The 27,332-nt window shown below is 51.0% G+C and overlaps 1 protein-coding gene across 6 annotated transcripts in view; it reads right to left on the reverse strand.

The window, feature by feature from the left end:
* The window catches only part of Sipa1l3 (signal induced proliferation associated 1 like 3), a 234,358-nt gene that overhangs the window by 94,323 nt on the left and 112,703 nt on the right, over positions 1–27,332 (reverse strand). For all 6 annotated transcript variants that reach the window (XM_058577612.1, XM_046440085.2, XM_046440081.2 and 3 more), the window contains one exon: positions 1,326–3,137. In XM_058577612.1, the coding sequence (XP_058433595.1) occupies positions 1,326–2,829 (1,504 nt within the window). In that variant the 5' untranslated portion in view covers positions 2,830–3,137. The remainder of the gene's footprint in view (positions 1–1,325; positions 3,138–27,332) is intronic.

Raw genomic sequence — 27,332 nt, forward strand, 5'->3', positions numbered from 1 at the left:
CTGGAGTGGTTGAGAGGAGGAGATGGTACACAAGTTCAAGATGGGAGTGTTGGTCATCCCTGCACCCCCAGGCTATAGCTGTACCAAGCCCATGTTTGCTGAATAACTGGGCATCTATAGTCTCCCGTAGCTCTGGGTTTATGGAGGGCCAACCAACAATCACTCTGTTTCAGAATGAAAAATAAAAAGAGCTGGGGATGTAGCTCAGTGGTAAAGTGCCCCTGGGTTCAATCCCCAGTACCAAAAAATAAAAATATAAATAGAAGAGTCTTCATTAAACAATTGGAATTTCAGGAGAATCTTGCAAAATTACAACTGCTGGCAACACTAGGTGTATCCACCTTTCTTGCAGGACAATAATCGCAGGAGCTGAGCTGGAGCTGCCTACGTCCTGCCTAACAGGGTCCCTTCTGCACGTTTGCTGCCTGGGCTTGTGGTCTCTGCACTTTGCTGTGCTGCCTTCAGGGAGTGTCCCTTAGCACAGATGCTGCACAAAGCCCCTCTCTCCCTGGTGGTACCCTCACTTCAACTGCCTCACCTTCAAAATGGACCCAGAACCCGTCCATGAGATGCTTCTCACTCCGGGGCTCCCATCCTGAGCTTGTGCACCATCTCCTCCTCGCAACCACTCCAGAGCCTTGCCCTGGTCTCCTGGTTCCTCTCCCAACCCAACACAGCCAGAGCGGGGCCAGGAGCACAAATCAGATTAGGACCCTCCTGTGTTCAGAGTCCACCTAAGTGTCTGCATCTTAGGGTAGAAATGAATCAATGAATCTTCACCACAGCTCACAAGAATCCCACTTGATTTGTCCTCGTCACCACTCTGTCCCGGCTCCCTCCACTCTCCCTGAGTCACTGTCCCAGCATGCTGGCCTCCTCCCTATTCTTCCAGTGTTCTAGGACTCTTGTACTTGCTGTTTCCCAGCTGCACACCTCTCCCTCCCTCCACCCAGGACTTATATGGCACCTCTGAAGAGGCCCTGCCTGACTGGCACACATCTGTGTTACTCTTCTCAGTGGCACATGGCACCCTCCAACCCTTTACCTATCTCAACTGACATGAGATACACCCCAGGCTCATAGCTGTACCAAGCCCATGTTTGCTGGATGACTGGGCATCTACAGTCCCCATGGCTCTGGGTTTATGGAGTGCCAACCCAGCCTCAGACTCGGGGCTCACTGAATCCCTAGCGTCCTCAGGCACGTAGATCCCATTTCCACAGCATCCTGGGAGCTGGGAGCAGGGCCTGGCTCAGAGTGAATGCGAGTGCAGCAGGTCTCAGAGATGAGGCGGGGCAGGCCCACCCACTCGCCCCCCAGGTCACCTTTGCCCACAAAGTAGTCCTGGTAGTAGCGGGCACCCAGGTCCACGTGCTCGATGCTGTACTGCCGGGGCCGACTCTGTGTCCTCTGCTGCTCCTTGGGCACCTCCAGCACTGAGATGCTGGCATTGGTGCGGTAGGCGCTCAGGGTGGGCTCCACCAGGTGGCCCTCTGCCCCGCCTGGGGAGCCCACAGAGGCCCGGGAGAAGCTCACGTTGCGCTCGCACTCCCCTCCGATCTCGTTGCGGAAATGCGGACAGCTGAGCAGCAGGTCATTGCTGTTGTCGTCGCCAAGGTCCTGCTCCAGGTTCTCTTTGCAGTTCAGGTCCTCCGTGCTGGTGAAGGCTGGGTCCAGGCCCCCGAGGCTGTGGGCCCGGGATGCTGTGACGGAGGCCATGGCGGAGGCGGCGGAGGCCCCGGTGGTGGTGTTCCGCCGCTGGGCCACGGTCGCCCGGTTGGCGGCCGCCTCGTTGAGGTCGAACAGCATGCTCTGCACGTCGAAGTGGGCAAAGCTCTTCTGGCAGACCCACGGCCTGCTTGCTTCGGGGGGACTCCGGCCCTCCTCGGCCTCCCCCAGGGCCCGCCCGGCTTCCCCGTCAGCTTTACTGCTTCTCAGCTTCCGGAAGATGGACGAGTCCACCGTGTCGCCACTGCCCAGGCCCCGCACGGGCTTCTTCCGGGTCTTCTCCTTCTCCTTCAGAGGCTGCAGGAGGAGACTGTCTTTGGAGGGCTGCCCGTTGCGGGGGTCCCCCTTGGCTCCACAGCCGCCCCCTGAGAGATGAGGGCCAGGGTCTGCCCGAAGCAGCTCGCTGAGGGTCTGGGCGCCCCGGGCCTCGGGCTGCTCGCTGCGGAACTCATTGAGGATGTCGAAGAAGCTCTGCTCGGGCACGCCCTGCACGTCGATGGAGGAGGTGCTGCCGTATTCTCGGAAGAGGGGCAGGGCCCCTGTGTGCCGGCCCCCGCGAGGCTCCCCTGGGTCCTCCACATCACACTCACTGAGGGTGATCTCACTACTGCTGCGGTGTCGCAGAGGGAGGAAGGCCCTGCCGGGGGACCGGGGCCACCCATCCTGGAATTCCACATCTTTGGACCTTCTCCTGGAGAGTCGGTGGAAGGCTTTGGACCCTGAGGAAGCGGAGGTGCTGGCAGGGGGCTGTCCATTCTGTATGCTCCTCATGGAATGGGCCACCTTGGTGGCCTTTGTGACTTCTGTGTCCTGTGAGGGGCTTGGGTTGCTCTGCTCTCTCAGGGCCTCTCGCTTGGGTGGCCAGTCGGCCACTCGAGCACGAACGCCCATCTTGGGCATTGCAGGGGTGGTGGGGCTGGGGCGGGTGGTGGCAGTGGCTGGGCTCTCACCAAGAGGCTGGGACATGCTGCCATTCTGGGCCCAGAATCCCATGGGAGTGTAGTCCCCTGTATGTGGCCCAGGGAGGACATCGGAGCCCCTGGCCCCACAGCCAGCTGCCAGGTCCACGCCATCACTGGGAAGGGGCCGATAGGTGGTCATAGTCCACAGGCACTGGAATGCTGCGGGCCCCAGGAAGCTGTGGTGCAACTCTATGGGGTCCCCTGGCTTTCAGCCATTGTTCAGGGCCGCCAGTCCCAGGATGAAGGATGCTGGCCCCTGAAACCTGACACAAAGGTTGTGAGTCTGTGGAGTCCAGCTCTCCACCATCGCTGTGGACAGCTGAGCCAGGACAACTTCAGGAGGCAGGTGCTGTCCCAGGGGCTCCAGGCAGAGTGGCTCAGCAGGTCAGAGCAAGCAGCAGCTGTGGGCAAGGGCCGGCCAGTGGCAAGGGTGTCCTTCATGCCATGCTGGAAGGGGAGAAAAGGAAGATGTGAGAGTCTTGAACATGCTACTGCTCCCACAGAAGGGGAACATGGATTTTCTTTTTTCTTTTTGACACCTTCACTCACTTAAAAAAAAAATTATTATGGACATTTTCAATCACACTCAAAAGCAGAGAGAAGATCATAATGAGCCACCCGCCAGCTCTGACAACCATTAGCTCTTTGCCACTTCTTTTATCTGTTTGCCCAGCCAATCTTGATTTGTTTTTGACAATATTTTATTTTTCAGTAGTGGGGAGAGAACCCAGGGACTTGTACAAACTAGGCAAGTGCTCTCCAGCTGAGTTATGCCCCCAGCCCCAACAATATTTTAATCTCAGACACCGGATCATTTCACCCATAAATACTTTAGCGGAAAGGTTTTAAAAAAATAACCATGATAAGTACTATCATATTGATGTAAGTTAACAAAGATTCTTTATTATCTTGCAACTCTGTGAGCATTAGATGCTCCCCACCCCAAAGTGTCTTTTGTTGCGCTGGTTTGTTCAGATGAGGATGCAAACAGGATCTGTACTCTGCTTGCTCGGCAGATATTTCTCTTGTCTCCTCCGCTCTAAGCAGCCGCCTTCCTCTATTCTGATGCTGTTTACTGGTTGAAGGAATGGGGTCACTTGTCCTGTGTAATTTCACTTTTGGGATCCCTGCGGTGCCACTTAACATGTTCCTCTTCCCCTGTATTTCCTGTGAACTGGCGGTGGCATGTAGAGGGCAGACTACTGTCCATCTGCTCTGCAGTCCTCCCCACCAGCCACGCGGCCAGAAAGGAAGTGAAAGGGGTGGACTAGTCACCAGGAGCCGAGCCCCTGGAGCTGGGGGAGGGAAACCGCAGCGCAAACTCCGCAATTAACAGGCGGTATGAGCCTCCCAGTAAGGTGGATCCCACCGCTGCTTTGCTGAGATCTCCCTGGCGACTCCTCACTGCACTAAGATGAAATCTACACTCCTCTCCCTGGCCCTCAGCCCGCAGGATCTGGCCCTCGCCAGTCACCCTGACATTTCTCCCCATCTCTGACTCAGCTCCCACCAGGCTGGTCTTTTCTGTTCCTCTGACACACAAATCCAGGATTTCTGGGGATCTTTCCTTAGTTTCCACCAGGCTGGCTCCTTCCCGTGATGGCAACTCTTCAATGAAGACTTCCCGAACCACTCGGTACAGACAGAGAAGCTTCCTCGAAGCCTTTTTACCACCCACAGCTTTCTCTCTACTTTTCTTAGCAGTTGTCAAAAGCCAAAACTATTTTGTGCTTTATCTGCTCACTATCTCCACGGCTAACGCCAGCTCCGGCATGGCAGGATTGTCTGTGCCATTCACGGAGGGATCCCCTGCACCCAGACTGGTGTCCAGGTCACCTGGTCACTGCTTCTTATATGAATGAGTGAAGAGGTGGCCTCTTCCTAATGTGGGGTTAGGCACATGCTGGTCTGCAGGCCTCTGGGGAGGGAGTTCTCGCTTCTGTCCAGCAGTGTGAACCACTGTGCAGGGCCACCTCTTTGTCTTTACTTTGAACTTGTAGAAGATGAAACGCCCCTCTGGACCCTCTGGAGAGCAAGGGTAAGTGGCTCACCATCTGAGGCTGAGCCTATTGGCTTCCCTGGCAGCCTTGCCCCTTCCACCTGCCAACACAACTGGCAGGAGGGTGCTGGGAAGGGTGGGCACTGGCTCAAAATAACCAATAACTTTTCTGTCCTTTGGAATCTAGAGGCAGGCACGACATGACCATCCTGGCCAACAACCACTGCTGCTTACCACGCGAGGTGTGGGGGGGTCCAGGGGTAATGGTGAACCAGCGAGAGGAACCAAGAGGGACGCATGAGCAGATTCATGGGACAAAACAGCGAGAAGGCCCACAGCCTCCGAGGAAGTGAGGACCAGAGGTGAGGGGAGGGCGGGACACCCCTCTTGCTGGTGTCCCATGAGTCCAGGAACATTCCTGAAGATATCCAGGAAGGCAATACAGGAGACAGGCCAGAAAAGGGGTGGAAGTAGGGGAACCCACAGGGTCAGATTACTTGAGGGAGGGAGAGAGGCCAGGAAAAGCCCATGGTGAACCATTTGCCAAGAAGCCAGTGGGCCTCAGCTTCCTCCAACTGCACCTTTCAGGAATAAGGATGCCAAATCACCGATTTTTAAAGAGAAATCAGAGATCTAGAAATCTATTCAACATCACCCAAGTTGAAAAGCAAAACAAATAATGATAACGATATCAATAAACTACCATGCATAGATTTCTAGAAGGATTTCTGAGCCGGGCACCAATGTGCATGCCTGTGAATTCTAGCGGTCTGGAGGCTGAGGCAGGAGGATGGGGAGTTCAAGGCCAGCCTCTACAACTTAGTGAGACACTGTTTAGACAATAAGCTCTCAGTGGTAGAGTGCCTGCCTAGCATGCAGGAGGTCCTGAGCTCCATCCCCAGTACAAAAGAAAAGAAAGTATCAACAGTAGTTGCCTCTGGTGAGGAGAACTGTGTGTCTGTCCCCTCATTCCCATACCCTCCTCAGTTTCATTTTTTTTCCCTTTGCTTTCCTTATGAACATATTTGCTTATTTCTCTTATCCATTTACTGGCCTTCCACCCCCTGTGAATGTGAGCCACCATTGTGTACCCAGTACCTAAATGTGTGTCGCAAAAAGGGGAGGTAGGGTCTTACTTTTTTCACTGGACATCATTGGCTGCTTTCCAATTTCTTTTGCATGTATTTCTGGTCAATAATTGAATACTTTTTAAGAACATTACTGATCAAAAGAACAATGAGGGTCCACAAAGTATGCTGTGGGCGGGGTCAGGCAGCTGCTGCTGGTTCTGCAACCTCCAGTGACTGGGGCTACAGCTTTGCCAGAGAAAAATCAAATGCTGTTTTCTTTTTTGGTTCGTCTCATTATCTGTTGCCTCTACCACTAATCAGTCAGCTCCAGAGTAGCAGGGAGCTTGCTAGAAGGCTTGAGCCCAGCCCCACTCTGCAGGGGTGGCTGGCCTGCCGAGGGCGAGGGCACTGCACGAATCAGCGGCCCACCTTGCATGTGGCCCCACCTGCTCAGCCTAGCATGCTGCAGAGGGAGGCTCAGAGCTACACTTGGCCTGGGTGGAAAAAACCAGTGGTCCAGATGTGACCTTGACTTGCTGCCGCACACAGACAGGCTCTACTGATGGCATTTGGTTTCAGAAACCCTCAATCCGCTTGCGCCTTCTATGACCACATACAGATGTTCTAGCAGACCCTGGTCGCTTTGATAAATCCCTTCCATAAGCAGGTGCAGCTCAGTCTCCCTGTGACTTTTTTTTTTTTTGGTACCAGGATTGAACTCAGGGGCATTCAACCACTGAGCCACACCCCCAACCCTTTTTTGTATTTTGCTTAGAGTCAGGGTGTCACTGAGTTGTTTAGCAACTCGCTAGGTTGCTGAGGCTGGTTTTGAACTTATGATCTTCATGCCTCAGCCTCTCGAGCCACTGGGATTACAGAGGTGTGCCACCGCATCCGACTCCCTGTGACGTTCTGAGAGTGAGTGGCACCCATAGCCTCTGGAATTCCGGGACTGTGCACACTAGTCGTTTGTCAGCTGTCTGATGTAGCACTCCCCTTCCTAAACACAACCCATCTTCCTCACAGGGAGCCCCTATTATGAGAGGAGAGTAACCTGCACACAGGAACCAGACCCCTGGGCTCAAACTCCAGAGTGCCATGGAGCCAGTTTCAATCTGTAAAGTACCTCACTGTCATGAGTTATCACAAGCTGATTGTCCCTAATATGAAAATCTAGAATCACTCAAAATGCTCCACAAATGGAAAATTTTCACACCTGAATTCAGGAGCCAACTGAAATACTCCATCAAATTACCTTCCAGCTATGTGAGCAAGGTGTGTATAAAACTTACCTGCATTTCACCCTGTGAAATGGGTCCCACCCCCAAGACATCTTATTATTATGCATATATAATATTCCACAATCTGAAAAATCCCAAATCTGAAAACACATCAGGTCCCAAGCATTTCAGACAAGGACGTGCCACCTCCATTACCATTCTTTGGTGCATCTTTGGTATGAGCTCTTACCCCAATTATGGAGTTACAGGTGGGTGGACAGAACGAATGGGCTCGGCGTCCTCCTGTGAGCTCTGTGCAAGGTTCACAAGAGCTTTTGCATGGTGTGAGTTTTGCTGGGGATCCAGGTTCCTTCCCTCCAGTGCTTGCTGGCACTTACCTGTTCTCTAGGGTTGCTCCTGGGACCTCCTGGCCTCTAAGGAGCCTGGCTAGCTCAGGGTTGTGTGCAAGGAGGGCGGGTGGGAAACAGCAGGGTGGCCTTGGAGTCAGCAGCAAAGCGAGAAGCAAGTGGCAGTGGTGGAGAGTCAGCCAGGGCACAGTTGGTGGCAAGTCGCAGCAGTTAGTGGCGGTTGGGGCAATGCAAACATGTAGCCCGCTGGAGGTCAGATATGGGCTCCAGGCTTGGTGTGGCCAACAGGCAAAGGCACTCTTTCCTTTCTGCCCCTGAGTGTGCTGCTGGCTAACCGATTTTGTCTTGTTGCCTCATGGTCATAAGCTGCCTCACGGCCACACTTCTCAATGAACCACTGGCAAGGGGACACACAGGGATGGTCTAAGAGCGCTCTTCTTATCTGACTGACCAGGAGGAGGAAGGAGAATCTTTCCCTGACCTTGAACAGCCCCTGATCTCTCACCTCCTACTCCTTCTTCCCCTTTTTTGCAAGGGGTGGGGTGGAGAGGGAAACCAGGGTCTTGCACATGCAAAGCAAATGCTGTATCACTGAACTGCATTCCCAGCACTTTGTATTGATACAGTGTCTTACTAAGTGGCCCAGGCTGGCCTTGAACTTGTGATCCTCCTGCCTCAGCCTCCTGAGTAGCTAGGATCACAGGTGTGCACCATCATAGCAGGCTGACCTCAGCACTTTCAGGTTCACTGGTCAGAATGTGGTCCACAGCCCCTCCAGTTGCAAAGGAAGCTGGGACAGCTATAATCTGTGATCACACCGACTACCTGCGGGCCAGCGGGGACTTAACCAGGGTCTGTTAGCACAGCAGGCAATCAGTAGTTGTTTGGGTTCCCAGATTAGGGCTTATTTTTAAAAAATTCTTTACAGTACTGGGACTGCACCCAGGGGCACTCTACTGCTACGCTGTATCCTCAGCCTTTTTTATTTTTTATTTTGAGGGTGCTGCTAAGTTGCCAAAGTTGGCCTTGAACTTGTGAATCTTCTGTCTTAGCCTCCTGGGCTGCTGGGCCTGCGCAGACCTGGAGAGCTCTAAGCTGAGAAAGCAGCCCCACTTTAGCGGGCCCTCAAACTCTGGAGACTGGAACAGCAGACAAGCACTGCAGCCTCCCGGTGCCCTCGCTCCAGCAGGTGCTGCTCTGTGGACAAAGTCTGCTGGAGCCTCAGGGGCAGAGCAGAAGGGGAGAACATGAGTCTTACAATGGTGGACATGTATGGTTTGCTTCCATGGCCTCCTTGACTCCTTTCCCAACAGAGTTCCCTTTGAAAATCTGCTGTCTCCAAATGCCACCCAACATGCTAGAGATAAGGGAAGCCTGGCTCAGGAACAAACTACGCGAGCCAGTCAGAACCAGTGGTGATGTTTTGCCAGGGAGGCTGGAGTTGAAGACTGTGCTTTTCCTTCTCACTCTGACAAGATGTGAAGGATGGAATCGCTGCAGCCACCCTGTGACCAGGAGGCAAGCGTCATCAGTAAAGGGAGCTAAGTTAGAATCTGGGGGCTGCAGTCATCACTGGAGTCTCCACATCAAGGTGGACATAAAGCCAGCTCTATTCCACTGCCCACCAAGGAACATTTTAGTTATACAGCAAAATAACACACACAGACTCACAAACATCACCTATAACAGCAGCTACCATGAATGCAGTCCTTCTATGAGCCAGGTCCTTTTCTTAGCACTTTAGATTTGTTAAGTATTAAGTGCCTCCTCTGTACCACTATTGTAGGTGCCAAAGATACAGCACAAGCAGATGAAGAGATGCCAGGGAAATCAGACAGATGATTTGAGATGGGGTGGGCAAGGCTCACTGATCTGCTGTGGGCAGGGCACTTATATTAGTCAGCTTTCTGCCACTGTGACCAAATACCTGAGATAAACAAAAGGAAGAAAGGATTATTCTGGTTCACTGTTTCAGAGATTTCTGTCCGCAGCTGCTTGGATCTGTTGCTGGGCTGGTGGTGAGGCAGAGCATCAGGCAGCGGGTATGTGGTGGGAACCTCATGGTGGCAGGGAAACAGAGACAGAGGGAGGAAGGAGGGGGCAGGTCTCAATATCTCCTTCAAGACACATCCCATGACCTATCTTCCTTGTACCAGACCCCACCTCTTTTTTTTTTTTTTTAAAGAGAGAGAGGGGGAGGGGGGGAGGGAGAGGGAGAGAGAGAGAGAGAGAATTTTTTTTTAATATTTATTTTTCAGTTTTCAGCGGACACAACATCTTTGCTTGTATGTGGTGCTGAGGATTGAACCCGGGCCGCACGCATGCCAGGCGAGCGCACTACCGCTTGAGCCACATCCCCAGCCCCCAGACCCCACCTCTTAAAGGTTCCATCACCTCCCAACAATGCCACAGGCTGGTGACCAAGACTTAAGCATATGAGACTCTGGCAAACATTCCGGATCTAAATCGTAGCACTATCTACCTTGCGCTGGATGTGCACGTGAGCACCGCTGCTGAGAACAGGCAGGAAAGCAGGCAGGGTGCATTCCACCGTCCAGACGGCGTTGGGCACGCAGTGGTTCTTGCCCCCAGCTCTACCTCAGAGGCACCAAGGGAGCTTTTAAAAAATACAGGTGTCTGTCCACACCCCATCCCCAGAGATTTTGTGTCAGCTGCTCTCGGATGGGACCCAGGGCCAAGGGTCTCTTAAAAATCTCTGCAGCTGATCCTAGAACAGCCAGCACTTAGGACACAATGAAGAGAGAGCAAAGCTACGAGGGCCTGACACCAAGTCCTAGAAACTGTAAATGTGAGAGGGCGGCCGGGAGAGGAGAGCCAGACGTGAGTTGGAGCAGGATCCGCAGCAGGGAGGCAGGACAGCAGGTGTGACAGAGCCTGGGCAGGAGCTGTGGTATCAGTGGTCAACCAGGCTGGTGGCTGCTAAGAGGTGACATTATGGTATGACATTGTGCATGGTGACATACTGGTAGGAAGGGCCCTGGCAATCTTTGCTGGAGCTATTTCAGGGAAGCACTGTTCCCGGGAGCCTTGTTCACACTCCCCACCCCTGACCCCCAGGCTGCCCACTGACTGTCGTTCTGCTGGTCCTTGTCCTTCCATACCCCAAGCTGAATTCCTCCCTCCCCCTGCTGAGTTCCCACGGGTATATTGAACTTGGTCTGCTGGATTTTTAAGCCTCTGGGCATCTTTTGTGCTCCCTGGACTCTGGATAGTGCCCACCTAACCTTGTCCTTGCACATGGGTCAGGCTGGGAGAATAACAGCAGCAACGACAGCCCTGACAAGCCGACTCTGATAAGCTCTCTGTGTGCTAGGCTCAGGGAAACACACCGGCGTGTGCTGACTCGTGTGTGCGCACAACCCCACACCACAGGGACGACCACCATCCCACCTCACAGATGAAGAAGGGGACGTGGCCAAGTCAGGCAGCTGTTAGGTGGAGCAGCTGGGCCTCAAACCCTGACAGTCTGGCCACCACACTTTAGAAAAGAGGGGGGGCAGCTGCAAGGAGTGCATTGTGGATCACATGAGTGATGAGAGTCTCTCTGAAATTAATTCACACGGACAGAATTCTAGAAAGCAACAGCTCAGTGACTGTAGGTTAAGAATTTGTTTTTTCTTGATGTCTTCCCTACCTTATTGGGAGTTCGCACATACCCGGGACCATTTTAGAGCTCCCTCAGGAACCAAGATGGATGGAAATCTTAGAAATCTCATTAGGAAGGGCTGCAGCAAAGACTGTTCCATCTGCCCAGGAGCTATGAGCGGGGCCTCACCACGGTCATGAAAACCTGCACTTTCATATTTAATGCCAAAAAACCCGAGGATTGGTGTTTCTAATTGAAATCTTCCCTGGCATCCTGGAGGGGCCCTCATTTCCATGCAAAGAGAAAGGGGGGGTTTGCACAAGGGCAAGAACAGCTGTTTACAGCTGTTACATTCCAACCGGCAAGACTCCCACAAACGTCAGCGGTCCCAAGCGACTCGACCTGCTTACAAGTGTACACGCTTCCCCCTGGGGGAAATAGGAAGAATGAATTGGAATTATGCATCGAAATTTGAGGTATACGTTGTATTTTGTTTTAATCCAGCAATTTCTTTCTCTGGGAATCTATCCCTCAGGAAGATACCCCATCACACACTGGACACAGGGAGGCTCACGTTGCTGTAACACAGAACTGTGAACAGCCCAAATGTCTATCAGTGGAGGCACCATCTGGGTCTCTATTCTAGGGGGTGCAAGGCACTGTAATAAAGCAAGGCAGAGCCCCGGGTAATTTATGCAAGATGCCCGCAGTGAATGAGCATAGCTCATGCCTAGCGAGAGCCTGCTGCATGCCAGCATGCAGAGCGCTCTACATGTGCTCACCCATCTGATTCTCATGACAGCCCCGGGAAGGAGGGACCAACACCATCCTCACTTTAAAACCAATGCAAAGAAGGTCAGAGAGGCTCAGACTCTTGCCCACTTTCAGCTAGAAAGCGATGACACTGCAATTCAAACCCAGGCAATCCAGCCTGACGGTTTATGCTCATTTACTCTAGGCCTCCACTTAAGAAGGGGGACAGAGGCAAGGTGCAGAACAGTTTGTATGGAGATCTAGTAAGCGTGTTTTGCAAGCTTCCAGAACTTTCTCTGTGATGGCAAGGAACTGCTCATAATTGCAAAGGGGAGAATGTCTGGGGGCTGGGATTCATTTTTAGTTTTAAAAGTGAGCATGTAAGGGAAAACTCTGGCGAGTTAAAATCACCCCCCCCAAAAAATGCCTTCCCTTCTAGAATGCAGTCTGAATGGGAGACTCACTAGCTCCATGGCTCACTAGCACACTGGCTTTGCTCCAGGCCCGCGGACTGAAACACAAACACATACATCTTTCCAAAAAGCAGATTCCTCCAAGGTCTGGAGAGATGCTCACACCCCATCTTTTCTGGTACAGGGGACTGAATCAGGGGTGCTTTACTACTGAGCTACATCCCAGCCCTTTTTATTTCTGAGACAGGGTCTCACTAAGTTGCTCAGGCTGGCCTCAAATTTGAGGTCCTCCTGTCTCAGACTCCTGAGTTGCTGGGATTCCAGGCGTGAGCCTCTGTGCCTGTTCACACCCCATCTTGTGTTCATGTTCTCCTGTTGAAGCAGAGGCTGTGCTCACTCCAATGCTTAAGTTATAATGTTTTTATTTTGTTCTTTCATTTGGATGAAGTCATGTAAGTTATATCCTCATGTGATCACATGCTTGTAAATAGATGAAATTAAAAAAAAAAAATCAATGGGTTAATGGGTTAACGCCGTCAATGCTTTTCTAACTTATCCTCAGAACTTGAAGATTTTTCCTGATGTGGCAGCCGCAGCAGAGTGGACAGAAGCAAAACTACCTGGACTTAGCCTTTCTATGTCTCAGTTTTCCCATTTGTAAAATAAAAATAATAATACGGCTTAACTCTTATATAGAGACTTAGAATATCCCCAGCACAGCCTGTAATCCCTTCCACCCCTACAAAAAAAAAAAAAAAAAAAATCATCCCCTGGCACAGAGTGATATAATGTAATAATAATTAAAAATATTTTTGAGCAAACCAAATGTGGCCTTGCAATGACCTACTGTTCCCCTGGACTCAAGGGCCAAGCAGTTCAAGGTGGCTCACCTTGAACAAGAGGGTCAAACCCCTCCTTCCCAGCAGCCCCAGAGTCTGAGGCAATGGGAGGTGGCCCTCTGAGTCTCCTTCTGAGTGGGGCCGGGAGTTGCTGCCTCCCGGAAGCACATACGGCTCGAGCATCTTGTTCCAATTCTGGGCTCAATCCCACTTGCTTCAAATGAGACTTTGAAATGTACAATTGGAAAGGGATGCTTCCTGGTGTGTGCGCACAGCCAGGCCCACCCAGGAGCTGCAGCATGCTGTGGAGGGGGGTGAGGTGATGGAGCCAGGCCATGGGCCCGAGAGGCGAGACAGGGGTGATCACTTCAGGGGAGGTTTAACTGGGGTATTACCACTGCTCCAGGCTGCCCTTGAGGGATCTCACTGGCTCTGGTCAAGTTCAGTATCAAGCCACAGGCACTGGTGTGGCTATATGGCTTATTTTAATACTGGAACTTTTTTTTTGGCAAATGGGTAGAGACCTGAACCCCCAGTTCAATCACATAGGTGATGCCTACAATCATCATGTAGGCAACACGCGGGCCCATTGTGGCTGCTGGGATCCCACTTTGGGATCTGCTCCTGACGCCATGCCACTGCCTGGGCCAGACTGATGGTTAAATATTTAATGTGTCCCTGTACAGGGATTGCTCCCGTGGCCAGGCCAAATCTCCTGCGTAGGAGATGGCGTCTTATCAGCATGGAGGAGTCTGACTTGCAAACTAATCCCAGCTAATTGCCACCGAAACCTGCTAACATCACATCTGTTGGGCCTGGAGATTAAATCAATATTTGACAATCTTGATTAAACAGAGTCAGGGAATCCTTGTAAAAGAACATCTGCTAAAGCCCTGTTCTTTCCAACTTGCTCTTAGGGGGCCAGGCTCAGGGTGTTTCCGGCTCTGCTTGTCCTCACCTGAGGATGATTTTGGACTAGAGGGGATGGGGTCAGCAGTGGAGGCCTCAGGAATGCCATGGCCAGGAAGGTTTCTAGCAGGGGGACAGGAGGGGATGGGAGGGGAGGAGAAGGGACACGCACACGGCTGGGCCTTGTTCTCCTGGGTGGCACCCAGCTGCTGGCAGTGATCATCCATCACCATAACTGGCCCCTGATCCAGGTTTGCCAAGAGCCAGGCCTTGTGCAGAGCACATGACTCGAACACAACACGAACCCCTGAGCTCGAGATTTCTAATCACCCTCTGAGGGAGGTTACGGCTCCTCACAATGAAGAAACTAAGGTCCAGAAGGTCCACAGAGAGAATGAGAGGAAGAGCTGGGATCTGAACCCAGGCTGGGCTGCTCCAGGGCCTGCCCCATCTGAGAGCACAGCTGTCAGAACAGGGGACACACCGTGGCACTTATGGCGCCAAAAGCCCAGGCTGGAGGCTGCTCTGGTGGTGCGGTTCCTGGGCTTCCTCTAGCAAGGGCCGCCCCATGCAGCAAGCTCTAGCCTCACACCTGGCTCCCATGAACCTGGCAGCCGCCCGAGGAGGTGGCCCCATGGATCTCTCCAGTTTATAGAAGGGAACACCGAGGCTCAGAGCAGCAGGTTACCTGCTGAAGGTCACCCAGTGAGGTGAAAGGCAGAAATGGGACTTGAGTTCAGGAATGTGGATCTACGGTCATCATAACCTCTGTCATCTCCAAAAAAGGAAAAAAGCAGGGACAGAGCCATGAACACAGTGGGGACCCAAGTACCCAGCCAGCCACCCCTTGGTGATTTAGGCAGAATCAGGCTCCTACTCCGTACAGGTTACCTGGGATCAAATTCTAGCCCCAATATGTACCAGAGAGAATGACAGTGACACCTCCCAGACTGTGAGAAGTCTCTGGTGAGGCAGTTGGCACAGTAAGTGGCACCTGACAAGCAAGTGATACATCTTTATTCCAGACTTTAAAAAAGCACCAACAGTGACAATGGCAGCTGCACTCACACTCTGATGGGTGAGCGGCGGGGGCTGGTCAAACACCCACACACCTGCCAGACACCATCTCTGCTCTGTTCCCAGCACCCAGAACAGTGCCCAGGTCAGGGTGAGTCCTTCCCAAGTAATTTCTGAATCCATGAAAACAAACAAACAAACCTACCCAGGCCAAGTGTGGAGGCACACCCTGTAATCTCAGCTACTTGGGAGGCTGAGGCAGGAGGAAAGTTCAAGGCCAGCCTCAGCAACTTAGTGAGACCCTGTCTCAAAATAAAATAGAAAAGGGTCTGAGGAGGGAGCTCAGTGGTAGAGTGAACCTGGATTCAAGACCAGCACCAAAGAAGGAAGGAAGGAAAAAGAAAAGGAAGATCCAACCCAGTCGAGTAACCAATTAGCCAGTCAACTAGCCCAGGCCGAGCAGCCTCGACCTGGTCCCCCGTTAGCTCTCCCGGAGTCCAGGTTCCCAACATCTGCAGGGAGGGGGGAAGCTGAGGAACTGGCAGAGACTACTTGGCGGTGGGGTGGACGAAGCAGATACTAAACCATCCACTAAACAAAACAATCACTGGCATGAGAGGCAGGCATTGTTCTAGCCCCCAATTTACTCCAGGGAGAACTCACGAAGCGCCTGGTCCAGTCTCACCCTGATCCTGAAGCAGAATCTTACAGGGAACTGGCTGCTTTAATCAGAGAACAAACTCAGCCCACGAAGTAATTCAAAACAATGGCACAATCTTTCACACTAAAATTTAAAAAGAATATTAAGTGACATATTTGAATCTCTTCACCTCCCTTTCCTTCCTCCATATTTAGGTCAACGGGAGGAATGATCTGCAAGGCTAATGGTGGTTCTCCTTGGGCAGGGTGCGAGAGTGTGACTTCAGATCCATTCTCTACCCTGAGGCTCCCAAACTTCCCCCAACACCTCCCTTCCACTGAGGCAAAGCACAGCCTATGCTCTTTCTTAAAAATGGTTCTTTTCAACATCTCAGGTAGGAAAGCCTTCATAATACCAGTGTTGGATTCATTCTGTTTTTTTCTAACATTCATTAAACAAAGCGCATAAGGAGTAGCATTTGTAAAGCTTGCTTGTGTCAATGAAAATGAGCGTTAGGACCAGAAACGACCTCAGCCAGGACACATCTCCCAGACTCAAGGCTAAGCCAGAAGCCAGAGACAGCCAAGTACACTGCTTCTGGTTCTGTTCACAGGAAGCTCAAAACCATGTCACTCAGAGGTGCTCACAAACGGGAAGAGACCAGCAAATGGTGACCACAGATGCCTGAAGAGCGGTGGGTTCGGGAGGCAGTCCTGGGGCTCTGGGTGGTGAGGTGGTTGTGAATTTCTCCACCTGGGCTGATGTGGGCACTTGCTCTGTCATTCTTCACTAAATGGCATGTAGCTGTCCCTGAGTATCCATAGAGATGGGTTCTAGGGTGCTGGAGGACACTGAAATCTGCAGCTGCTCAGTCCCTTATACAGAAAGCCGCATCTGGCCTGTGCTCAAGCTCCTTGCCCTTTAAACCACCTCCCGATTACTCGCAATACCTAGCAATATGGGAGCTATTAGATTGTGGTATTGTGTTTTTTATTAGGAATAACAGCAAGAAAAAAACTACATGTTCAGCACAGAATTTTTTTTTTCAAATATTTTTGTTCCATGGTCAATGCAGAACCCACAGACACAGAAGGCTGAGTATATACATTTTACACATTTCTTGATTAACTATGTTACATTTCACAGTAATTTCCCCCCCACAGTAAGTTTTAAAGTCTTTTGTATTGTGCAGGTTACTTAGATAGGTACTTAAAAAAAATACATATGTGGGGCTGGGGCTATAGCTCAGTGGTAAAGTGCTTGCCTTGAATGTGTGAGGCACTGGGTTCGATCCTCAGCACCACATAAAAATAAATAAAGATACTGTATGTTCATCTACAACTAAATAAATATTTTTTAAAAATACATATATATATTTTAAGAGTCTCAGCTGTGTGATCACCCTCTTTGAAGCCCAGAGGATGAGTTTTGTGGACCTGGCGTGTGCACCGCCTCACCCCCCTCTCCTGGCAGGGGGTTCGTTTCTCTCCTGCACAGGGCTTCCACTCCCACACCTGCAGGGACACTCCACCTGCCTGAGCACCAGCCCCCTGGGCATGCTGGGAAGGTGCATTCTCTCAGCCAGGAGCAGGCAGGGAGAGCAGGGCTGCACCCACAGAGGTAGCCTCAGGGCAGCTCACCACAGGACAGCTGGGGACAGAGGGGAAAGAGCTGCCATTCACCTGTCAGGCAGAAGAGACAGGTGGGCAGAAGGGCTGGGGGCCAGGCCACTGGAATGTGCATCCCAGCTCTGTCCTTGCAGCAATGTCACAGAAGGTTCTAGAGGAGCCTAGTTCTGATCCTCGACTGGATGTAAAAAGCCTCTTCTTAGGCCCGCAGGACTGGCTGGCAGATGGTGCTGTTTGTACAACTCCATAATCAAACACCCCACCCTGGACCACACATAGGACAGGTACACAGGCCCTCAGGAGAACAGGGGCATGGCATTCCTACAGCACGAAGGAGATCAAGACACTGGCAAATCAGCCTCTCTCCCAGGACAACAGACTTAAACTGCTCCCAGTTGGTGGAACCTTTCTAGAGGCAATTTGGCAATAGTGTTAAAAAATGTTCCTACCCTTTGAACCAGTAATGCTACTTCTGGGAATTGATCCCAAAGAAATAATTGCAGATGAGGAAAAAATAATTTCATGGGGGGCTGGGGCTGGGGCTCAGTGGCAGAGTGCTTGCCTCGCACGTGTGAAGTACTGGGTTCGATCCTCGGCACCACAAAAAAATAAACAAAGGTATTGTGTCCACCTACAACTAAATACACACACGTACGAAATAAAATAAATAAGAAAATTTAAAAATATGATTTCATGGCATTGGATATGAAGTACAACAGAACAACACAACAGAACCATCTCCCACGAATGGCACCAGGGGCCTGGGGAGAGTGCATGTCCCATGTCTGTGAACCACAACACACATGTGCAGATGCAGACACAGTCACAGCAAAAAGGCTGCAAAGAAATACTCTCAAATTTGGTGCTGGGATGACCAGGGATTTCTGAAAGTGTGTTCTTTATACCTTCCTGTATCTTTTCAAATTACTTTCAATAAATGTGTTTTCATACTCAGGCACACAATGAAGGTTCCACTGATTCTACTCACTGAACAGTTCTGAAATCTTACTATGGAATAAAAAGAGGGGGGCAGTGTTTAAATCAAGCCCTGAGGATGAGAAACTGGCCACACAGAGGAACACTGGTGGGGGGAGGAGATACACAAACAGCAGGTGCAAAGGTCCTGGGGGTTTAGGAACCAGAAGTTTACAGGCTTAGGAGGGCCATGGCCCCACTTGGCTGCCATGGACATAACCTACCCAATGAGGGGCAAAGAGTCCTATTTGGAGGCTGGAAATTTGTCCTATATGTCCCTGCGGGAGACAAGAGTAGCCTGGCCCTGAGTAGGGATGGTGCCAATGCAGAGAAGGGAAGGTGCTAGCCACAGAGATGTGTCCGTTGCTCTGGCTCTGCCCTCACGGTTCAGACCAGAGTGGGAGAGAGGGATAAGTGAGCCGCTTCAGGCCAGTAAGTTGGGCTCTAATGGTCAGCTGGTAGGGCTGGGTTTGGTTTTAAGAAAATCAGACAATTTTCCAAACAAAAGCCAGCCTCGGCCCTCCTCCAGATGGAATGTATGTCGAAGAAGTCCTTCCTGCCCAGGTCCCTCTACTCTCACTAGTGCTCCTCAGCGGACCCCAGGGCAGGGGGCATCACTCCCAAGGGCAGATGAGGCCACAATGCAGACAGCAAGGGCATTCCTTCATGTGGGAACCGGAACTTGGCCCTCAGAGTGTGACTCTGGCACCCTCCACTGGCCTGGGCGTGCTGGGGAGGGAATCCAAGGCCACTCTCCTCTCCTTCCTTGAGTGAAGTCCAAATCTGTTGGAGCAGCGGGATGCCCATCCAGAAAGCTTGCTTTCCCAGATTCCTTTGCAGCTATGGCTAGCTATGTGCTCAATTCTGGCCAAAGAAAGGTAAATGAAAGTCTGTTGGGAGCAAGGGAAGAAGCCTCTGGCAAAGCTGCTGCTTACCTAATAGAGGGGAGCAGTGTCAGCTGGCATGCCTCTGCACCCCTCTCCTTGTATCTGGCTGTGAATGCCATTATTGGAAGGCATGGCAGCCATCTTGTGAGCATGGGCTGAAAGTCACATGCTGAGGACAGAAGGTGAGGAGACAGGAACGGAAGGGGCCCATGCCCTCCCACAGCAGCCCTGCCCAGCCTGCCTGCGCTCCCTTTCCTTCCTAGGTACAACAGTCTGATTGTCTCGCTCACGCCTCTGCTCGCTGGGATTCGGTTACATGTAGCGGAGTGCAATCTTGACTGACGGTGGTCCCACCATGCTCTCGCTCTCATTTTATAGAAACTGAAGCTCTGTAGGGAGGCCACCAGCTAAGGTCACATACAGGCCGGAAGGAAGAAGGCTGGAAGGTGATCCTGTATTCCTAAGCACTTCACGGCAGTACCAGAATCTTAACTGCCAACGCTGGCTTTGTAGAACCTGGGTGTCCTCCTGCTTCTCCATGAGTTGCCTGTTTGTCCATCTCCCCTTCCCCACAGAGCACCAGCTTCTCAGAGTGTGGACTCTGCTCGCTCCCGTCCCCTGGAACCCACAGCAAGTGCTCACACACCCACTGAATGAGTCAGGAGTGGACCCAGGAAGGCTCTGCTACTCCCCTGGAAAGACAGACACAACACTGGCTTCCCAGCAGGACATGCAGGTCCACAAGGGAGCAAAGCCCAAGGCCCGCGGTCCCGGCAGAGTCCAGCAAATCTGTCCTAAAACCTCCCCTGTGACTGATTGGGGGTCACCAACTCTAGATGACTTTTTTTTTTTTTTTTTAAACTTAGGTCTCAGGACAATTTCCCTACCCAGAGCAAGCACCTCCCAGGACTTCCAAACACTCCCCAAAGGCTCTGCAGATGGAGCAGCTGCTCCCTTGCTGGTGCTGAGCCTATGGGAACGAGCCACTGCCTGCTCTTGGCTCTCTTCCTCTCTGTGACTCCCCTGTGATATACCCACCTGTGAACCCCCAAGTGTGGACTATTCAGAGGACTCTCACCCATCTGCCTATTGACAGGGTTTGGCTGTCCGAGGTGGAAAAGCATTTCTGTTGGGTGCTTTGTGTGCACACACTGTCCCTCCCCCACAGGTGGCAGGCAAATAGGCGTGGCCTGCCCCACAGCAGACCAAGGCCTGCACCTGTATTAACACCAACTCAAACATCCTTCAAGATGGGCTTTGATGGTCCCTCGTTTTACATACGAGAAAGCGAGGCACAGAAGAAGAGTAATCTACTTAAGTAACATGCACACAGCCACAGCTGGTGAGTAGCAATAGTGGGTTCAAATCCTGCAGGCTTTCTGGCCTTGCATGATGAATAAAGGCACAGCCCACCATGGCAGGAAGATAGTCCTGGAGTCAGGTTTGACAAGGAGGGAAAGCTTAGTTCCTGATCCAGAGCAAACACTCTCACTGGCTCCCTATGGTATTCTAACTATCTTGCCCTTTGTGCATCTGTCAATATCAAGGCTGAAAAAGCCACTGTTTTTCTAGTTAAGAACCCTGCAGGGAGAAGCTTCTGGGAAGCTTCCTAATAGAGGAATACTACTGTCCTGCCTACGACTGTGAGAAGTTGTGATACCTGAAGCCATAGCAGCCATCTTGTAGTCATGAGGAAAGGACAAGATGACTTCAGAAGCACAGACCTGGGGACCTGACATACGGAGCTGCTGAACCAATCCTGGAACTACCTTCTTTCTTGGCTTCTAGCTAAAAAATGCCACAGTGAGTTGAGCTTTCTGCAACAGGAAATCAGAAAGGACAGCAGCTTTACCTGTATCTAAATTACCACTAGAATGGGAGCTCCTTTGAGGGCTGGGATCAAAACAGCTTTGTCCACTGCTGTCCCTCAGCACTAGCACAGTGACTGTCACAGCAGGCTCTCAGTCAACATCTGGTGGGTAAGTTCAATTTATATACTTTATATCCCCTGAGATCATATACAAAGTCACTAGAGTGTGGCACCAGGACCTCAGTGCCAGCAACACTTCCTCTACTCTAAAAGAAGGCATTTTACCCGGAGTCTCAGTTTCCTCAAATGTATTGACCTCCAGGCTTCACTAATCATACACAAGGACCCTCAGCACGGACCTGGAGTGCCACTGGGGAGGCCTGTTAGCTGCCGTCACCACAGCCTCTCACCGTTTCCTTGCCTGCAAATGGTGACCATTGTGTAGTTGCTTGATGGCCTCTAGCGGGTAAGAGAAAGCGTGGAGCGCAAGGCGCTGGGCGGGCTGGTGCGCAGTCCTCTCTTTCATGCAGGACACAGCAGCAGTTCAAGGCACAGGATTTGAACCCCAGCTCTGCTAGGGGGCCTTGGACAAGTCACTGATCAAGCTGTCCCTAAGTGACCTCATCTGTAAAATGGAAATGAGACGCTCCTCCACGGGGTTGTGGTGAAGATGAAATGAGGTGACGTGATGCTCCGAGGGCAGAGCCTGGCCCGGTAACCACCCCGACGCCTTAGCCGCTATTCCTCCAACTCTATTACGTGGACTCCTGGTGTGTCAACCCCTCCACGTGTGATCTCTGGCAAGTCACTTGCTGCTCTGGGGTGAGTGTGCCTACCTCAAAGGATTGTCATGAGAACCACGTTAACATGTATAAAGGAGATGAAACAAGGCCTGCTTTCTAAGAAGGGCCAGGCTCGTGTCGGCGAGCTCCGTGGCTTCTGGCCAGGGGTCTCCTGGGCAACTGAGCTTCTATGCTTCTGCCCAGCCCTCACACTGCTGTTGGGCTCCCTCATTTACATATCTGGCACTATACCTCTCCCCCTGCTGCCCCAGCCTCTAGGAAGCCGCCCCTCCACTTGCCCAATGCCCACTCGAGTCTACAGCTGCCTGCAGACGCCGCCTTGTGCTGCTCAGTGCTGGAAAGCTCCTCTGGCGTCCCTCCTGGTGCAGAACATGGCTCTCTAGGGAGCTCTCTAGGCAAGCAGGGGGCTCTGTCTGCTGGTACAGTGTCCTTGGCAGGGACTCCTTAGCCCAGGGTACAACCTAGCCCAAAGGCCACAGCAAAAGTCAGTGTCTGCTCTGAGCATGGACTGGGGAGTGGGTTTCTTCAGCAAAGGAAGAGCTGGTAGCCATGGAGGCCTGCACAGCAGCAGGGCCTCGAAGTTGGCAGCCAATGCCCAAACCTGCCTCAAGTTACCCTAGCAAGGGGCCAGGATGTCAGGGGTGGTGCTTATCACTAAATTATGTACCCGACAGGCCATTTAAGCCTTCTGTTTTTTCTCATTTATAAAACAAGGATCAAGCTCCCTGTTTGATCCATTATCTGTCCTCCCGCTGTAGGAACCACATTTCTCAGGATTCCTGGTTAGTTTCAGCAAATTCTGGAAGGTCATCCCTCAGGCTCTCCACCGTGGACAGCGTCTGCTGCTGCGGGCTGTGGGCTGTGTCCCTGCAGCTCTGGCTGCTCATTTAGGGGCTTCCTCTTTGCACCTTTCTGTTTCTCTGTTCCTCCATCTGTTTAACCAAATTGTTTAAACTCAATTCCCTCCACCTAAAACACCTAGAATGGATTCTGCCTTCCCAACAGGTACACTGCCCCACTGGTACCAGGGATTGAACTCAGGGATGCTTAACCACTGAGCCACACTCCCAGCTCCTCACACTGTGTGTGTGTATGTGTGTGTGTGTGTGTGGTGCTGGGGATTGAACCCAGGGCCTTGTGCATGTGAGGCAAGCACTCTACCAACTGAGCTATAACCCCAGCCCCCCAGCCCTTTTTATATTTTATTTAGAGACAGGGTCTTACTAAGTTGCTTAGGGCCTCACTAACTTGCCGAGGCTGGCTTTGAACTCACAATCCTCCTGCCTCAGTCACTGGGATTACAGGCATGCACCACTGCGCTGGGCTTTTCATATACTTTTAATTTTTTTTTAAAGAAACAAATCACTTTTTTAAAAATATTTTTTTTAGTTGTAAATGGAGCTTTATCTAATTATTTATATGTGGTGCTGAGAATCAAACCCAGTGCCTCACACATGTGAGGCAAGCACTGTACCACTGAGCCATAACCCCAGCCCCACACATCACTTTTTAAAAAATACATATATTTAAAAAATATTTTTTAGTTGTTGACGGACCTTTATTTTATTTATTTGTATATGGTGCTGAGACTCTAATTCAGTGCCTCACACATGTTAGGCAAGCATGCTACCACTGAGCCACAACCCTAGCCCCTTTAAAATACATATTTTTTTAGGTGTAGACAGACATAATATTTTAATTAATTAATTAATTAATTAATTAGTATCTTTATTTTTATTTGTTTTTATTTTTTATGTGGTGCTGAGGATGGAACCCAGGGCTTCACACATGCTAGGCAAGCACTCTACAACTCAAGCCCTACACATCACATTTTATTTTATTTTATTTTTTTAGTTATAAATGGACACAATACCTCTATTTTGTTTATTTCATTTTTATGTGGTGCTGAGAATCAAACCCAGTGCCCCACACATGCGAGGCAAGTGCTCTACTGCTGAGCCACAATTTTTTAAAATTAAAAAGCACACCCAAACATGGGGAAAGCATACCATGCTTCACATTTTTAAAAATTAAAAAGCATCTACATAGACATGCATACCCATCACCCCACCCAAACATGGAGAAAGCATGCCATGCCCAAGCTCCATGTGTCTTTTTACAACTCTGACTCTCCCATCTCTCCATGGTTTCTAAGAACAGGCCCAAATGCCTCCATAAGTGACATTCTGGTGTGAATTAAGAGAGGATAAAATATTTGGATATTTAGACAAGTTTTAAATGGTCACTATCATCAGTGATCGTAAGTGCTAACACTTTCCCAGCACATACATAAGAGGCATGGTCTTAGCACTTCACATTTTTTATCCCTGTTAGATCCTCAATATTCCTCATGCTATTATCACTTCCATTTTGTATTTAAGGAAGCTGTGGGGCTCAGGCCACTTGCCTTAAATGGCAGGGTCAGAACTGGAACCCAGATCATCCAACTCCAGAATTTGACCTCGGTGACTGTGTCCTCCCCATCTCTGCATTTCTGACTGGGTCCCTCCTGGAAAGGTGAGCCTAGAACTCACCAGACTAATCATTAGTGCATTAAAACATTTTATATCCATCAGGTGCAAATTAAGAAGCAGGACTGGGGCTGGGGTTGTGGCTCAGCGGTAGAGTGCTCGCTTCGCACGTACGTGCAAGGCCCTGGGTTTGAACCTCAGTACCACATAAAAATAAATAAACAAATAAAATAAAGTTATTAAAAAAAAAAGAAGAAGCAGGGTAACAGCAAAGTGAGGACCAAATGGGGGAGATGGGCCCTCCTATGATCTGCAAGGAGCACGGGCCAGGGCAGCCTCGTGGGCAGAAGCCTGACCATCCATGGACACGCTATGACCTTGGGTATAAATCCCTCGGGTTCACACCCAGGAAAGAGGAGTGTCACTGCAGCTGTGTTGCAGTGGCTGGATGCACCCAGAACCACGTGGCCAGCTCTCAAACACATGCTATTTGGTGAAAACCAGAAGAATCATGTGATATGGAGCCTAAACCATCTCTGAAAGTCGACTCTTCACTCAAGCCTCAACATATATTTTGCAAGGATATGTACAAAGCTCTAACCACAGCACAAACACAAGAGGAGCAAGGGACAAAGGAGGGATGAAGACTGAAGAAGGAAAATAAAAACCCACCCAGCAACAAGGGGGGCGATGCACACTCGCTTTCCCCCTCTACCTCCAGCCATGTCATCTTTGGCTGCCAGACCCACTTGCCCCTCTTCTGGGGACAAGCGAGGGTAGAAGAGGTAGGAACCAGACAGTCACTCTGCTACTAAAACAAAACACCACACTTCTTTGTTCTCAAATGCCACAAAATCTGTTGGTCCAGATTCAACTGGTTAACTCAGTAAGCACTGGGCAGGGACCGGGCTTCAGAGGCCTCTTCCACTGTGATGGGCATCTGGTGGTCTACTCAACGCCCACTTCCCCTTCCCCAGTTCCTGGAAGATGGATTCCAATTGGTCAAAGGCAACCAGTGGGGCGTTCCTCGGTGGGGCCACATGACCTAAGCCGGACCAATTGGAGCCTGAAAGGAAGTATTTAAACCCAGGGGGGAGGAGCTTCGCTTCCCTTTTCTCTTCCTCTCTTGCTCTATCTCCCCCCCTTCTCCCCCACCCCCACATTAACCCTTCTGTCTGTCCCTCTCCTGATGCCCACAGACAAGAAAGCAAGTGGCCTTAGATGTCACTTGGGGGCCAAGTGTCCTGTACAGAAGCCTTAGGAGGAAGTTAAAGCTGAGTACCTGAGTCCTTGACAGAAGTGACAAGCTGCTGATCCTACCCCAACTGATGCCACCCACCCCAGACTGCCAAAACATACTAAATGTCCCTGCTGTTTGGCCAGATAGCACCAGGGTTTCTTGCAATTGAAGGCATCCTAACGGAGACCCACACTGAAGCAGGCCTTTTTTTTTTGGTCAAACAAGGGGAAATTTCTGCAAGAAACAAATGGCATCAGAGGCAGGAACGGGAAGGGCCAATTAATCCCTAGGTAAAGACAGTGTCTACAGGTCTCACTACCCACCCAGAGGCCGTGAGGACAGTCGTTGCACAGTCCTCTGTGCAGGAGGCTCAGGACACCCTCGGCAGTGGGTTACTGCGTGTGACTTGGTCTTCCTTGACAGCAGCCGCCTGCAGCCAGCTGCCTCTGTTCCGTTTCTCCTGACACCAGCAGGGGGCTAATCCCCAGCTGGCTGGAGCTGAGGACTAGAGCGGGACCAGAAAGCCCGGCCCGGCTCTCCCGCAGCTGCTTTGTTCCTGAATCAAAGGTCGAACTTCTGGATCTGGGCTACTGCTGGGAGCTCTGAAATGACACAAGGCCTGAGGACCTCAGCGAGGGGACCTCCGGGCTGCAGTGCATCGTCACTCTGTCAGAATAAAGGGCAAGTGAGATGTGGGGAGACAAAGGAGCACGCACTCTGCAGTCAGCCCGCCCAGGGTCCAATCACTGCTTACCCAGAGACAGCTCTGCGCAAGTGGCCGAGGGACAGCACGGGATTGCCTGGTCCATAAAGCACGTTCCTCACAGAACTGCCACATTACTAGGAAGGAAGTGCTCAGCACAGGGCCGCTGGCACACAGCTATTTCATTAGCACTATTATTTGCTCGGTATATATCTACTTATTTAATTGTTGAAGTACAATTACAGTAAATTGTGCCCGTTTTGAGTATACATTCAATCGATTTTGACACATCTGCAGTCATGTGTAATCCATGTGCCAACTGTGCTCCTAGTTCCCTACCCCCAGGCTCTTCTTTCAGGTTCCTCAGCTCACAGAAGGGTCCCCCAGGCACACCTGTGTGAGGCCTCCTGGTGGTCACGGGTCCATGATCTGGAGGCTGGAGCCAAGGCACTTTCCCTGCACAACAAGCTGTGGTGTGGCTAAACTCAAGTGGAGGGCAGGCCAGTCAGGATCCTAGGAGTTATCCCTGATCCTGTTTTGGGGACTGGTCTATGGTCCCCCTACAGGTACTCCTGTTGCTTGACTTTTCCCTGCACTCGGGGTCCCTAGCTGCGGCTCTCTCTCACCTGATTCTCTGATTCCAATCTTAGTGCAGTGTTTTGTCCAGGTCCCTGCCAAGCCTGAAACTCTCCATGGCTGGCCTCAGGGTCAAGTCCAACTTCCTGCCTTTGGCCATCAAGGCCTGTGCTCTGTTTGCCCTGCCCTCCCAGCCTGCTCCCTATCTAACTGGCAACTTTTTCAAATGAAATTTTTATTGAGATGATTGTAAGACACATGGAGTTACAGGACACAGAAGAGAGAGATAACATACACTTGACCCAGTTTGGCAAATGCTAGCATTGTGTAAAACTCTAGTGTAACATCAACACAGATACTGACAGTGACACAATCTACTGATTTTATTCAGATTTTCTATGCTTGTGTATATCCTATGCAAATTCACCACAGTAGGTTTGTGTATTTACCACAACTGAGACTGGAACAGGGGCCGGGGATGCAGCTCACTTACAGAGCACTTGCCCAGTGTGCACAGAGCCCCAGGTTCCATCCACAGCACACGCAAAAAAAAACAAACCAAAAAACAGCTCTATCACCGCACAGATCCCTTATGTTGCTTTTTTGCAACCACACCCACCTCCCTTCAATCCCGTTCCTAACCAGGGACAACCAGCAAGCTGTACTCCATTTGTATAATTCTACATTTAGAAACTGTTAGACAGACGGAATCAC

Source organism: Marmota monax, unplaced genomic scaffold (genome assembly GCF_021218885.2).
Source record: "Marmota monax isolate L192 unplaced genomic scaffold, Marmota_monax_Labrador192_F-V1.1 WCK01_AAM20220418_F8-fsc00228, whole genome shotgun sequence".
NCBI classification, from domain to species: Eukaryota; Metazoa; Chordata; class Mammalia; order Rodentia; family Sciuridae; genus Marmota; species Marmota monax.